Here is a 15,962-nt window from a genome sequence, read left to right on the forward strand (position 1 = left end):
AAAGCATTATGATGCTCCAACATTGATGGACTAAAAGCCAGAAGTCTACATGACCATCATCATCAAGTACTTCCGTGAGAACCCAAAATACAAAGAAGACTGTGTCATTTATGTGAGGTAGAATGCCCAGAAGGGCATGGACGGTCTAATGGTCTGGAACCCCTGCAGATTTTATTTTTTTCTCCAGCCGTCTGGAGTTTTTTTTTTTTGTTTTTTCTGTCCTCCCTGGTCATCGGACCTTACTTTTATTCTATGTTAATTAATGTTGACTTATTTTATTTTCTTACTGTGTCTTTTATTTTTATACTAGCAGAATACCCGCGCTTCACAGCGGAGAAGTAGTGTGTTAAAGAAGTTATGAAAAAGAAAAGAAAAAATTTTATAAATAACGTAACATGATTGTTAATGCAATTGTTTGGTCATTGATATGAGTGTTGTTCTCATATCTATACATATATATATATATATATTTATTTATATATCTATATAGCAAAATACCCGCATCGCAACGTAGAAGTAGTGTGTTGTCAATGTAATTGTTTTGTCACTGTTGTGAGTGATGTGATGAGTGTTGCTGTCATATATATATCTATATATATATATATATATATACATATATATATATATACACACACACACATATATATACATATATATATATATACATACATCCACATATATATACATATCTACATATACACACATACATATACATACACACAAATACATATATATATACATAAACACAGATATATAAACATATATATACATATACATACATATCTACATATACACACACACACACACACATTAAGAAAGATGCGTTAGTCGTGAAATTATTACCGACATTAAAACACATTATCAACGTCGACAGAATAAAATAAAGTTTCACAGAATGATGAACGTACCTGAAAGTGATGCACGGGCTTCATCTTGGGCTTTTTTTTTTCTTTCGTTTCTCGGTGCCGGACTGTTGATATCTCTTTCCAGGACCAGGCATATTGTTCAATTATTATCATTTTTGGCCAAATAGGCAGCCGTAACAGAGGTGAGGGAGCGCCGTGCGCGTCATGACGTTTGCTCAGCCTACTCTGCATTCACCGTAAAATGCAATATATACATTTATATTTTTGTTTATTTGTATATGTATATTATTAATATTAATTTATTATTATAATATATAAAAATTATTTTTTTGAGCAGCTGCGATGGTGCCCCCCTGGGAGTTGGTGCCCTACACAGACTGCGTACTCTGTGTATAGGGAGCGGCGGTACTGCGAGCAACTGTTGCTGGGGGTGCCAGAATCCATCAAGGAAGAAAAATGAAAAACATTATTTGTACAAAATCTTAATTTATTATCCATTCCTAAATAATTAAATGGGCAGGCTATTTCGTATCAGTACAATACGCTGTTTGTTAAAACGGATGACTCCCGCTCTTACGTGCAAGTCTGCGTGGAAATTATGAACTATCATTTCTGTTCAAGTTCTATTTAAATTTTAAACAGAAGGAATTTTTATTTAGTCGACAGAAATATCTTTGATAGGAATGTAAGTTAAATGTAGGCATCATTGCATAAATTTTTCTTGGCCATACAAATGTAAAGAGTAGATTTGCCTTACATTCCAACCAAAGATATTTGTGTCGAGTAAATAGAACTTGAAAAGATATATTTTTTCGAATCTGATCACGCAATTCAGATCGAGTTGATGCGCACTACATTGAGCTCGCGTGCTATTGTGGTTTCACCTGCGTGCCTCAATAAGTCACCCTCCCCTCGCTCTTACTTTTTTACCGTTCATCTAATGAATACACTGAGTATGGCTTTACCAAAACAATCATTGATGGCGAATAAAGTATTAATTATTCATAAAGCTTCAATTGGTGATCTGTCTTTCTGCGTTAACCGCATATTTTTTCATACGTCTCAAACCAAGGGGATGCAAGGGTAAAATAAATTGGTAAGCGCGCGTACATACTCGGTGCACCCCTTCTCGGGAATCGAACCTCAGATGTCAGCGCTAGAGGCAAAGCCTCTACCACTGCGCCACGGCGTGTGGTTGTTTCTTAATGCATCAGTAAACAGCTCGTCTTCCTCTTTATCTGAGATGTGACACACTGCATGCACGGGTTTTTTTTTACACTGTCTTCCTTTAGCGTGACATTGACTTTTTCCACCCCACGGCTGTATTTAATGTCAGCTAAGTTTCTCTCGCAGTTTCGCCGAGTTTGTGCCAAACACCACCCTGACCATCTCATCTTCCCCTGCATAAGCGCAGTCCTTCACCCGTGAATATTTAGCGGCAGTGTTTCTTCTTTCTTTTTTTTTTTTATTAATTTTATTATAATCCATACAAAGCAATCAAGTTTTTACAAAAAAAGAATTAGTTAAGAACAGATCGATCCCCACCCTGAGAGAGAGAGCAAGCCAAACGTGTAAAATTTAAGGCTTGTAAAATACCTAAATTAATAAATTCTCTGTGCTTTATAAACTTATTTTAAAATATTACTGATTAGATCCTGCCATGTTTTGAAAAAGTCTGTACAGATCCTCTAACTGAGTATTTGATTTTTCCAATTTCAAATAATATAACACATCAGTTTCCCACTGACTTAAAAGAGGAGAGTTTGGGTTCTTCCAGTTTATCAGAATGAGTCTGCGTGCCAACAGTGTAGTGAATGCAATCACAATTTGTTTGTCCTTCTCCACTTTAAGCCCTCTGGAAGAACCCCAAACACAGCTGTTAATGGGTTAGGAGGGATTGTGAGTCCAAGGCTGTCTGAGAGGTAATTAAAAATTTTTGTCCAGAATAATGTTAATTTGGTGCAGGCCCAGAACATGTGACCCAGTGAGGCTGGGGCTTGGTTGCAACGTTCGCAGGTTGGATCATGCCCTGGAAACATTTTGAGAGTTTTAGTCGAGACAGATGTGCTCGATATATAATTTTGAGTTGTATAATTGTATGCTTTGCATATGGAGCTTGAGTGAATTCTCTGCATTGCTACTTTCCACTCCTTTTCTGATATATTAATTGAGAGATCTTTTCCCAGTGTCCTCTTGGATCTTTGAAAGGAAGGGATTGTAAAATGATTTTATATATTGTAGAGATGGAGTCTAACTCCTTGAAATTGAGCAATATTTTTCCAGCGTGGATGAGGGTGCAAGATGAGGAAAATCTGGAAGGTTCTGTTTAACAAAGTTCCTGATTTGAAGATAGTGAAAGAAATGTGTAGCTGGAATGTTAAATTTGGAATGTAATTGTTCATAGGATGCAAAGACGTTGTCTATATAAAGATCTCTAAGCAAGTTAATTCCAAATTTTTCCAGATATTAAAACTGCATATGTTTGTGAAGGTTGAAAGAGGTGGTTCTCTTGCAGGGTGCCACAGAAAGAAGCTTCTCCGTCTTAAAATGCTTTCTACATTGGTTCCAGATTCTAAGTGAGTGGAGCACAATTGGGTTATTAGTGTATTGCCGATAGCGTGTGTTTATTGGAGCACAGAGCAAGGAATACAAAGAAGTACTGCAGGATTTTACTTCTATTGCGGTCCATGCCTGTGTATGTTCTTCTATTTGTGTCCAGGTTCTTATCGCCTGTATATTTGCTGCCCAGTAATAAAACTGGAAGTTAGGTAGAGCCATGCCGCCTTCTGCCTTTTGTCTTTGTAGGGTCGCTCTTTTGATGCGTGGATGTTTTGAATTCCAAATAAATGAGGTTATTGTTGAATCTAATTGCTTAAAGAATGATTTATTAATGTATATTGGTATGTTTTGAAATAAAAAGGAGCTTAGGAAGAATATTCATCTTAACAGTGTTAATTCTTCCAGCTAGTGTGAGATGAAGGGTTGACCATCTATGCAAGTCTTGTTTAATTTTTTCCATGCAGACGCGAAATTTTGTTGATAAAGAGCTTTATGTTTACTTGTGATGTTTACCCAGGTATTTAAACTGTTCTGCAATGATAAAAGGTAGGGTGTCTAATCTAATATTATATGCTTGAGAATTCACTGGAAAGAGTACACTTTTATTCAGATTAATTCTGAGACCAGAGATTTTGAAATTCTGTGAGTGCTGCTAAGACTGCAGGCACAGAATTTTCTGGTCATATATACAGTACCATGTCATCTGCATATAATGAAATTTTCTGTTCCAGTCCTTCTCTGCTAATCCCCTTTATCTGATCAGTATTTCGACAATGTATTGCCAGTGGTTCATCCTTGTCTTGTGCCACGTTCTAGTTTAAAGTAGTCTGAGCAAATGTTATTGATGCAAACTGAAGCTTCTGGGTTAGTATACAGTAATTTAATCCATGCACAAATGTTGGGCCAAACCCAAACTTCTCCAAAATAGTAAAAGGTATTTCCATTCAATCATGTCGAATGCTTTTCTGCATCCAATGATAATAATATTTCTGGGGTGTTTGATTTAGTTGGTGAGTATATTACATTAAACAGGCGTCGAAGATTTGAAGATAAGTGTCGGCCCCTAATAAATCCAGTTTGGTCTTGTGATATTACGAGGGAGCACTTTCTCCATCCTTCTAGCTATGATTTTAGAGAGTATTTTAACGTCGTTATTCAGAAGTGAAATTGGTCTGTATGATGCACATTGTAATAAGTCCTTATTTTGTTTTGGAAAGACAGTGATTAGTGCTTGGCGAAAGGTTTGTGGAAGAGATTGGTTATCTCTGGCTTCTGTAAATGTTGCTAATAGGAGGGAGCTAGCTGAGCGGAGAATTTCTTGTAAAACTCTGCAGGGTAGCCATCAGGGCCTGCTGCTTTTCCACCTTGGAGTGACTTTATAGCATCTAGTAATTCTGATAATGACAGAGATTTATCAAGTTCCTCCACACTAAAAGCGTCAATTTGTGGTATCTGTAATGTATCCAGAAATGCATTAGATTGTATATTGTCTTCTTTAAACTCAGTAGTATATAGGGATTTATAGTAGTCTCTAAAGTGTGCATTATATTTTTGTGTTCATGATTTTATCTCCGTTATGTTAGTGATTACGAGATTGCGTTGCACTTCTTGCTTGTGAATTTGTTGAGCTAAAAGCTTATTAGCTTTCTCTCCATGTTCATAATAATGATGTCTGGATTTGTAAATTAGTTGTTCAGTTTCTTTAGTTGTCAAGAGGTTTAATTCTGAATGTAGAGCCTGCCTCCTCTATGTAGAGTCTCGCTTGGTAGTCTGGCATGTTCTTCATCTATTTTAGTAATTTCGCTTTTTATCTCTGCTACTTTCTTGCTTGGATTTATTTCTGTGGGAAAGATATGAGATAATCTGTCCTCTTAAGAAGGCCTTAAGAGTTTCCCAGAGTATTCCTGCAGAGATCTCAGGGGATGTATTTGTCTCTAGAAAGAATTTGATTTGTTTGGATATAAATTCAGTACAATTCTCGTCAGCTAATAGAAGCGGTTGAGGCCATCTGCGGGGTGAGTGTATGGGGCTTAGTAATTTCAGCTCCAAGATCATAGGTGCATGGTCAAATAACAATAGCATCGTATTTACAAGATTTAATCTTAGGCAAGAAGTTATTATCTATAAAGAAGTAATCAATCCTTGAGTAGCAATGATGTACTGGTGAGTAGAAAGAATATGTTCTTGAATTTGGGTTTAAAACCTCCAGGGATCTGATAAGTTGTGATCAGTTATAAACTTTGTAATTATCTTTGCGGTGTTAGTTGCGTTCCCCTGTGGAGGAAGTCTTATCTAAAAGTGGATTTAGAACACAATTAAAGTCCCCAGCCATTATAAGTTTATGAGTGTTCAGATTGGGAATGGATGCAAATAAATTTTGTATAAATTCCTTATCATCAACATTAGGTGCATAAACATTTATCAAAATCATTTTACAGTTAGATAAGTCTCCCATGACCATTACATATCTCCCTTCAGGATCCAATACTACATCTGATGCTACAAATGGTACTGTTCTATGTATGAGAATTCCCACCCTCTAGTTTTCTTTGTAAAACTAGAATGGAACATTTGGCCAGTCCAGTCTTTTGCAGCGGAACTGATCCTTGCTTAGTAAGTGGGTTTCCTGTAAAAATACTATTTTAGCATTTAGACCTGTTAGGTGAGAAAGTACTTTCTTTCTCTTTAATTCGTGATTCAGGCCTTTAACATTCCAGCTTACGAAGTTAACTGTCCCATCATGGAGACACTGATTCTGAGTTTTTGATGTCATTTTATAGTCTTAACTGGAAGTGAGATAGTTTAGGTCTTAATTTCCTATTCCCCAAGAGTTGTTGCCATGCAGCTTATTATTACGTTGATAGTTATAATTATAAAGATTGAGATGATAGATTAGGTATAGATCAAGCCTGCTCTCTTTCTCTCCCCTTAACCCCCCACCCTCCCTTTTTGCCTCCCCAGTGAGGCTAAAACCCACTTCACACAGTCCCAGTCCTCTGACATACCCAGAGACAGAGCACGTCCAAAGCACAACAAGCCACCATGCAGTGCGCTTTAGGTTAAAAGATAGAGATATCTGTTACCAATATAGTCTTTAAAAGAGAAAAAAAAAAAGAATTTTGCACTTAAAATATATATATAGTCTTCAGCAATTTTAGTGCATTAAGATGATACACCCAGATAATAAACCCAGGTGATGGTGTTAAAGATGTGTCCAAAATAAGCATAACAAGTCTTAATGCAGTAATAGCAATAACAGTAAACCAAGGGTATGATATTGAACAGTCTCGTTTAGGGTACACATGAAATAATTAGAAAAGAAAAAGAGAAAAAAAAAAGTAATTAAGCACAATAAAACATAAACAGATAGCGCCCTAGTAATACTAAGTAATAATAAGAATATATGAGAATATATGCTGATAATAAAACCCGCGGCAGTGTTTCTATTGGATTGCCGCTGACGGACGGCCTTATATGGGCAGGCACTAAATTTGGGAGTTACGCCTCCCACGGGCATCGAGCAGAAGTCTATTATAGTATATGGACAAAAAAATAGGTTCCAGTTATCACCATTACGCGTAGAATTTCGAAATGAAACCTGCCCAACTTTTGTAAGTAAGCTGCCAAATTTCAGCCTTCTACCTACAAGGGAAGTTGGAGAATTAGTGATAAGTCAGTGAGTGAGTGAGTGAGTGAGTGAGTGAGTGAGGGCTTTGCCCTTTATTAGTATAGATTCTTCATTATGTAAAACACTTTTAACTACATTTTTTGCATGAAAATGCGCAATATAAATAAATAAATGTTGTTGTTGTAGATAGATAGCTAGATAGATAGCTAGATAGATAGCTAGATAGATAGATAGATAGATAGATAGATAGATAGATAGATAGATAGATAGATAGATAGATAGATAGATAGATAGATAGCGGCCCGGACACACACAGGCGGACACCATTTGCTCCATCACCCATGTTTATTTACACAATTATATACAAAGTCAAGTGCACCTCCACCAAACCTCCCAAAGCCTAGGCTCTCAATAGCCACTCCAAAGTCTAGGCTTTCAATAGCCACTTTCTTCACACACACACACACAACACACGGGCCTCTCCTCACCTCCTCTGCCTCGACCTTGTCTTCCTCCTCACCCGACTCCATCCTTGATTGCAGCGTGGCGACTCCTTAAGTAGGTGGCTGATTGGTGACCACACCCAGCCACCTGCGACAATAGATAGATAGATAGATGTTCTCCTTTACATATAAACCTTTTCATAACTAATGACATTAGTAAAGTATTTATAATATTTATTGAATTTAATATCAGTTGCAAATTTGAAGTTTTCTTTTACTTCCTGTACTTGTTTTTTCTCACATGAATAGCTTTCCTAAAAAGTGCCTTATGCAATGGGAAGTCCTATATATTAGTGTTAAGGTTATGCTCAGCAGACCGTTGCTTCTCTTTGGCTGCTCAGATTAAAAGAACTGTCAAAATCCGACAACAGTTATCAAAACTGCCCTGCCGCAGGCTGCCTGTCAGTGATAGGATGGCCAAATGTTCCACATGCACTACAATCAAACCATTGGCGTTGGGTTTGAGAGCTTGCAAAGAAAACCTGTCAGCTGAGAAATAAGGCTGGAGTTGCCTGCAGCCACTGATCCAATTATAATGCCCTGCTCATATCGTTCACTTGTATTTTTTCCACTTCTTATTCTTTTAAAAAAAATCAATTTTCTTGTTATAGCTTAAGGGTTATTAGAATAAATGAAGGGCAACTCTTAAAAGTCTTCAAACATGTTGAACATACATTATCTTAAAAAGTACTAAAATTCAAGAGAAAAGTAAATGGGATTACATGACATACACTATGTACCCTACAGTATGTCCTGATGCTTAGCAAATGAACATGGCGGACTGTGTATGTATACTGTAAAGAGGTGGCAGACAAGGACTGGCACAGCAGGGCAGAGAGGTTGCCACATGACACAGTGAAATTCAGGGGGTCCTATAAACACCAGCATTTATTATCATGTTAAGGCAAGAGACAGAATGCAGCTGGACAGGTATATAGGAAAATGATGTTGGGTCAAAACAGGGCAGGCTGATTACCTGATGATGCCCAGGCCGCTAGACATAAGATCCTTCAAGTAATATAAGAAACTCTGCTACACATTGGAAAGGGGCAGCCACCCCAACAAGTGGAAAGTGTTTTCATAGAGAGGTCACAGTTGTTTATTAGTTTCCTTATATACTTTATATTATCTTGAATCTGTGTTTAATGTGTGTGTGTGGTATTTTTAAGTAAATCATTATTTTATGGTAATCTTTGCCTCCTTGGCATTATTTTGGATTCTTATCTATCATATTTACTGAACATTTATTTTGTGAATCTAACCAACCATTACTAAATCTCAAGAGCACTGAGTGTAAGACAGGTGTCAGTCCTAAAAGGGGTGAACTCAACCTCACTCACTCATTTCAGATTAATTTATATTCACCATTATCCTAACCTGTATTACTCTAGGATGTAAAATGAAATGTAGAGAAGATATTGAGACAATGCACAACTAACAGACAACCGTTTGGTTAAAGTTTCATGCCAGGACTCTTTACCTCTTTAGCTCTGATCAACACTGCACCTCTTGGTTGTCCTCCATGGAACACACTCATGTAAAAAGTGCACTTTACCTAATAGATTTCATTAAGTACAGAAATGCCATAATAGTGCTCTGTCATTATCTTTAAGACCAAGTGATGCTTCTGCTGTAGCATCACTGGATGTTGACTATTTGCAACATAAAACAGTATCATGTAAAGTAGGATGAACAGGAGTTCTCTAGACAGTGCGTACAAATATGGAGGGATTGTAGAAACTTCACACAGCTTGTGATGGAACCTTGAATTAAATCCCAGATGTACAAACAATCTGCATTTCACCTTTCTTTTATGCTGATATCAGCTGATGAACAATTTTTACAAGACATAAAGTCAATTGAAGTTTATGGACAAGCATGGATATGAACTTATTGTGGGAGATAACACTCTCTATCTTCTGACTGATACCAGTTCAATTTGCCCATGTTGCAGGTGTTGATCAAAGCTTCATGATGAAGTATCCATCTGTAAAAAAGTAACATTTCCAGTTTGGTACGTAATACAGAGTGCCTACAGTAATACTATGCATATGTAAATATATGATGCTGTTATGAATGTTAAGCTCCCATAATTAGCATGGATTCACATTAAAAGCTTTAGAGATTTCAAAGAATATTTGTGATTATTTTAGTGAAGAATGGGTTGAGGCACTCCACCTGACAGAGAGGGTTATCAGAACCTACACTGTTAATAAAAAGTATTCCCCACCCCTTATAAATGTTTTGTTGTTACTGTATACAACTTTGAATCACAGTGGTTTGGTATGGCTTTTCTGACACTAATCAACAGAAAAACACTTTTAATGTCAACGTGAAAACAGATCTCTACATAGCAATCTAAGTTATTCGCAAATATAAAACATAAAATTATTGATTGCATAAGAATTTAATACGACACACCTAAATCATCAGAAGTGCAGCTGACTGGTTTTAGAAATTGTTTCATTAGTTAAATGGAGATCATCTGTCTGTAGTCAGGGAGTATAGATCGATGGCTGCATAAATGACATGTCTGGAAGGTCCTACTTGTGGTGAGGCAGTGTCATGGCCTAACATGCACAATGAAGACAAAAGAATACCAAGCAACTACAGGGAAAAGATGACTGAAAAACACAAGTCATGGAATTAATAAAAGAAAACATCAAAATTACTAATTATCCATTTGGGACCAAGTAAATTCAATCATATAAAACTAAAAGATTATGGCACAGCTGTAAATCTGCCTAGAGGAGGCCATCCACAAAGCTGAATAATCCTGACAGAGCCCACCGAGAGAACTCTGATAACTGTCAAGAAGTTACAAGTTGCAGTGGTTGAGTCTGAAGAGCCTGGCCATGCAAGACATTGTTGCCCAGATGCTTCACTAGTCACAGCTTTATGGGAGAGTGGCAAGAGAAAGCCACTGTTAAAAAAATTCACATGACATCTTGGAGGCCCTGAAGTCACATGGGAGAAGGTTCTATGGTCTGATGAGATCAAAATTAACCTTTTTTTCAATTAGACTAAACTCAATATCTGAAGTAAGTCCAACTTCGCACATTACCAATAAAACACCCTCACCCCCATGAAGCACAGAGATGACTATATCATGCTGTGAGAATGCTGCTTTTTAGCAGGCCATGGAAGACTTGTGAGTGTAGCAGGTAAAATGAGTGCAACAAAATGCAAAGAAATCTTGGAGGAGAATGTGAAAAAAAATGCACCTTAGGAGAAGATTTGTTTTCCGGCAAGACAACATACCCACAGGAATGGCTTAAAAACAACAATGTTAATGTCCTGGGGCCTCATGCATAACGCTGAGCGCAGAATTCGCACTATAACTTGACGTAAGCACAAAAGCGGAAATGTGCTTACGCACAAAAAAATCCAGATACATAAATCTGTGCGAATGTCAGCTTCCACGTTCTTCCTCTCCATAAATCCCGGTCAGCATAAAAATTAACGCACGTGCAGGCGCCTGCTGTCCCACCCCAACTCCTCCCAGAGTTACGCATCTTTGAATATGTAAATCAAATATAAAATTATATTTTCGATCAGTGTCAAAAGACAAATTTAATCCACAATGATGTTAAAAGTTTTATTGTTGTATAACAATAAATTCTGAAAACTTTGAATACTTTTTAAAGACAATGTATATGGAATGTTTCTGTAAAGAAATGGATTTTAGACTGCTCATTCCCATTTATATGCGTATTGTAGTCCCTTAGTATTGCTCTCTCCACATGTGGTAAACGTCTCAAGTGTTCAAGTTAAAATTTAAATTAGACAATTGATTGGTATTCCACTTGTAGGTCTCTTTTTCCAACACATGTGGTATTTAATACGAAAATGGCATCACCACAAAACAACATAAGACATAAAATGAAAGGTTTATTTTTTTATGCTCCAAGTATTTGTTCGTCCTAGTTGTAAAGTTTCCAGTGATTTTGGAAACAACAGCAGTGTGTCTGCTTCAACAATATGGCCAGGCAGCCTTTCCAGACTCCTACCCCATATGTGTAAAGTATCAGTTCCCAATTTCTGTCTTTAAGATACCTCATCTCAGTTTTCACAAGTGTTCTCAAGTGCAAGCTTCAATATTTAGCTCAAATACATCTGCTGTATTCAATTTGCTGACGCCTTACAAAATGTTGAGCCCTTGGATTCTGTTTTCCTCAAAATTGAAGAACCTGAGTCCTTTAAACATGTTATTTTGAGGATACACCTGATCGCTTAGCACTGGGCAGATTTTAAAGCAGCACAATTATTTTCATTTGCAAACATACCTTTATTAGTGCTTTTCTTAATAGAGAAAACATGTTCAAAAGTTAAAGGGAAATGTTGTCTTAACATTTAAATGAATGTTATCAAGATGCAACCTTGTCTCAAAAAGGTTGAGTTAGATCCTGGAGTGTTAGCCAATTTTGCTCGGTTTTTCAGTTGCCTTATTTGGCCAAAACATTAGAAAGAATTATTTATGAACAATTGGTCGATCAATATAATTCTAAAAATGTACGTGAGATCTACCAATCTGGCTTTAGGCATTATAATGGGGTTGAGACTGCCCTCCTAAAAGTATTTAATAACATCTCTTTTATTACCGACTCAGGTCGGGCAGCAGTCCTTGTCCTTTTAGATCTTTCAGCAGCATTTCATACTCTCGATCCTGAGACACTGCTGTTGCGGCTTGAGCATGTGGTGGGGCTTAAAAGGGTTACTGTTGATTGGTTCAGGTCATATATTACTGGTAGATATTTTTCAGTGACTCTCAATTCCTCTTTTTCGTCTACTGCTCCTTTTAAAGGTGGTGTTCCTCAGGCATCCATTTTATTTTCTATATATCTTCATCCTATATAGGTTACTTTTAGAAAGCTTAATGTTTCTTTTCATTGTTATGCTGATGATACATAGGTTTGTATTCTTGTGTGTAATTCTGCAATGAATCTGTTGCATAGCTGTCTGGAAAAACTAAGATCCTGGATGGCTGACAATTTTCTTGATCGTAATCATAATAAAACGGAAGTGTTGATAATTGGTTGTGCAACCAAAGCTCATGTTGGATTTTAATTTCCTGGCACTTTTACTGACTTCTGTAAACCTCAAGTTTGGAATTTTGGGGTTCTTTTTGACAGTAACTTCACTTCTGAGAAACAGATTAATTGTGTCATCAAGAGTTGTTTTTTTCCAGTTTCGTCTTTTAGCCAAGGTTAAGCCTTTTCTATCTCCTAGGGAGCTTAAGAAAGCTACTCATGGTTTTATTTTTTTCTCAGTTTGATTTTTGTATTCAGAGATCAGAAAATCCCTGATACACAGGTTGCAGTTGGTTCAGAATGTAGCTGCTCAATTTTTGATTCAGACAGGAACGTTTGCCTCGACATCCCCATTTTGGCCTTGTTACCCTGGTTGCCAGTTAGTTTTAGAATTGATTTTAAAATTTTGCTGCTGGTTTTTAAATCTTTACATGGGCCTGCTCCCACCTATTAATCTAAACTGTGTGTTTTACGTCAGCCATCTAGAGAGTTTAGGTTTACCGGTCGGTGGTCTCTTGTTGTTCCACGCACTAAGTATAAAACTAAGGGTGATAGGGCTTTTGCAGCCACTGTGCCACATTTTCTATGCACTTTCAACTGATCTGTTTATAACTAGACTGAAGACTTATTTTTATCCTTTAGCTTTTCATGATCTTCAGTGATACTAGTAATCCTACCTTTTTACTTAGTGGTTTGTTTCAGTTTATTGCTGGATGTATTATGTTTTATGTATTCTATGTTCTATGTAAAGCATTTTGGCTACAGCATTACTGATGTCGTATTAAATGTTCTCTATAAATAAATTGACAGAATTGTATTTAATTTTTATTTTAAATTATCTCACATGTTCTGCATCTAAAGGATTTTTATTCTGATAACATCTCTAAAATCTAAATTGTACACTTGCACCTTCATCCTGTGGATCCTAGCCATCCCAGTTTGCACACATGTATGGATCGGAGGCAGCAAAAGGCATACTGCTGTTAGCTTCAAAAAACACATAGAAGCAATACATTTTTTATAATCTGCTGCATTTGTATGCTAAAATGCCAACAGTATTATTGATTGGTTTATTTATCTTTTTCTTTGCAAAAATGTACATTATCTGCTTCTGCAAGAACAGCACCCCAGTACAGTGACTTGCTGGCTGAATCACCTGGCCTTTTTAATAACATATTTTATGATGTCAAGGTACAGTGAGTAGGAGGTAGCCAGTTTTGATTTAAAATGAACTGAAGAAGAGAATATTTTCAATCAGGTAAGAACCTCACCTTCCACTCTTAACACTTCACACAGAAAATTGATATTGACTTGTGTGAGAGTGGTCTTGTGACATTTGAACCTGTTCCACGTGACTGGTTTCTTCTTCTGTTATTACTTCACTTGATGGTTTGTTTGTTATGAAAATGCTGAAAAAATATTTACTGCACCTATTGAACTGGCATCTTTCATATAACTGTCTTTTGAAAAACTAACATTTTGTGCAAATAGAGAACTCCACCTGCTGAAGTGGCATGAACATTGGTTAGTGATACAAAACAGTTTTGTGTATGTGAGTCAGAATAGTTGGATGGGAAATGACTGAGGAGCCAATTGGTGCAAAAATAAAGATATCGGATTATCATATCATGTAACAACACAGGCAAAAAGCCTCAAATAATGAATGGGCAGAATCCATAAAAATAATGGAAAAGAAAAGAAAGGTCAGAATCAAAGGTCCTAAACAAAAGAGGTTAGGCTGGAAGAAGAAGACAACTTGCAGGGATCTTAAGATAGTTGTTTCCTAAACAAATTACAAATGAGCTCTTGAACTTTGGTGACTTCTTGTTTACCAGATATGGTTGTTTAAAGAAGGCTGATTTGACACAAGGAGAAATTCAGGTATCTACAAGACTCACAAACCTTTGCCATTTATGAGTAACCCTTACAATGAGACTCTTTCAAGCAGTTATGTCATTTTCATGATTCCAGTAAAGTAGTATGCGTTTAAGAATGTGTGGCAAGAAGGCCTAACATTGCTGAGAGTTATTGCCTGTCTAAGTATGCCTTTGACTTGTTATGTTTTTCCATTTTTGACACTCACACAACTTATTTTTTCTATTGTTATTTAGTTTTTGTACTATAACAGTGGCATCATTTTATCACTATTTTGAATTTAACTTTTCTACTATTGCTGATATTCTGAGTGGTCCTAACACAGTCATTGCTATTTTGTGAATTGGATTAAGGGGCATCTCCATATTGTTTGAGGCAGTGGTAGTGTTGTTAGTCATGTGGCGTATGAACTGTGACATCATCTTACATCCGCTTGTCACATAAGCAAGTTGTGAGAGCTCTGGAAGAGCATGTATGGGGAATGTAAGTGGGGTTGCACTGTCTGTAACTGATTCCCATTTGTTTACCTCATCCCAGAGGACTGCTATGGAGATGAACCATGACAAAACATCTGGACTTGTGATCCTGAGCCTGCCCCTTTAACACTGGGACTAATTTAAGAGTCAATGTGACTAGAAGGCCATCGTCATTCCCTATGTGACTCTCAAAAATGTTACCTGCGAGAAGCAAGATAATACTGAGAACAGCTTTATTGGACCACCAGCCCTATATGTTTGTTCTGTTTAGCACCTGACTGTGTATTAAAGGGGACTACTAAGCACCCCAAACTGCTAACGCTCTTGATAATTCTCTGCACCATACAAAAGAAGGCGGTACCCATTGCTTTATGTCCAATCTTCGGATTTGCCATAAAATAATATCATAAAACAAAATAACAATTTTAGTGATAGCTTAAGGGTTAAAATAAAGTTATTACCTTTTGCTACAAAAAACCAGTTCACCTGATCGCCTGTGTCAAGCTTAAGGTATTAGTTAGTATGAATTTTCAGCCAGAATTATTGAGATAATAATAGTATCTGTTGGAAACACAGTGGAAAATTGGGCTAGTAGCAGTACTTGACTAAAAAATTCCATCAACAGAAAAATACATTTTGAGATGTTCTCCAGGAATCATAATAAGGTAAATAAACACAAGAAAATCAATCGTCAAATGCAAAACATAAGCCAAATAAATCATAGTCACAATTCAAAACCAAATCCCTAGTCTATAACCCTTACTCCAAATAACAAGTGCAAGAAGTTAAATTGAGTCTGTTACTTTTAATCAAACACTTGGGCAGCACAGACGAGGTGCCAGCATCGTTTTAAGCGTCAGCATCATGATGTCACACCTTGTCATGATGAAGACACATGACTAGCAACAGAGCCTGTTTCTCCAAGCAACATTGCTACAACTTCTCTAAAAAAACACTACCACAAAATGGCAACACAATGACTATACTCTCGTAATCATTAAAATAAACAACAGATGAACAGAATT

The 15,962-nt window shown here is 36.8% G+C and overlaps 1 protein-coding gene across 1 annotated transcript in view; it reads right to left on the reverse strand.

Annotated features, from left to right (window-relative positions):
- Positions 1-9,502: 9,502 nt before the first annotated feature.
- Positions 9,503-15,962, reverse strand: part of LOC120537198 (transmembrane protein 182-like) — a 78,589-nt gene continuing 72,129 nt past the window's right edge. Inside the window, exon 5 of the mRNA XM_039765956.1 lies at positions 9,503-9,543. Within this exon, the coding sequence (XP_039621890.1) occupies positions 9,518-9,543 (26 nt within the window). The 3' untranslated portion in view covers positions 9,503-9,517. The remainder of the gene's footprint in view (positions 9,544-15,962) is intronic.

The sequence above is a fragment of the Polypterus senegalus genome, chromosome 10, assembly GCF_016835505.1.
Source record: "Polypterus senegalus isolate Bchr_013 chromosome 10, ASM1683550v1, whole genome shotgun sequence".
In the NCBI taxonomy this organism is placed as follows: Eukaryota; Metazoa; Chordata; class Cladistia; order Polypteriformes; family Polypteridae; genus Polypterus; species Polypterus senegalus.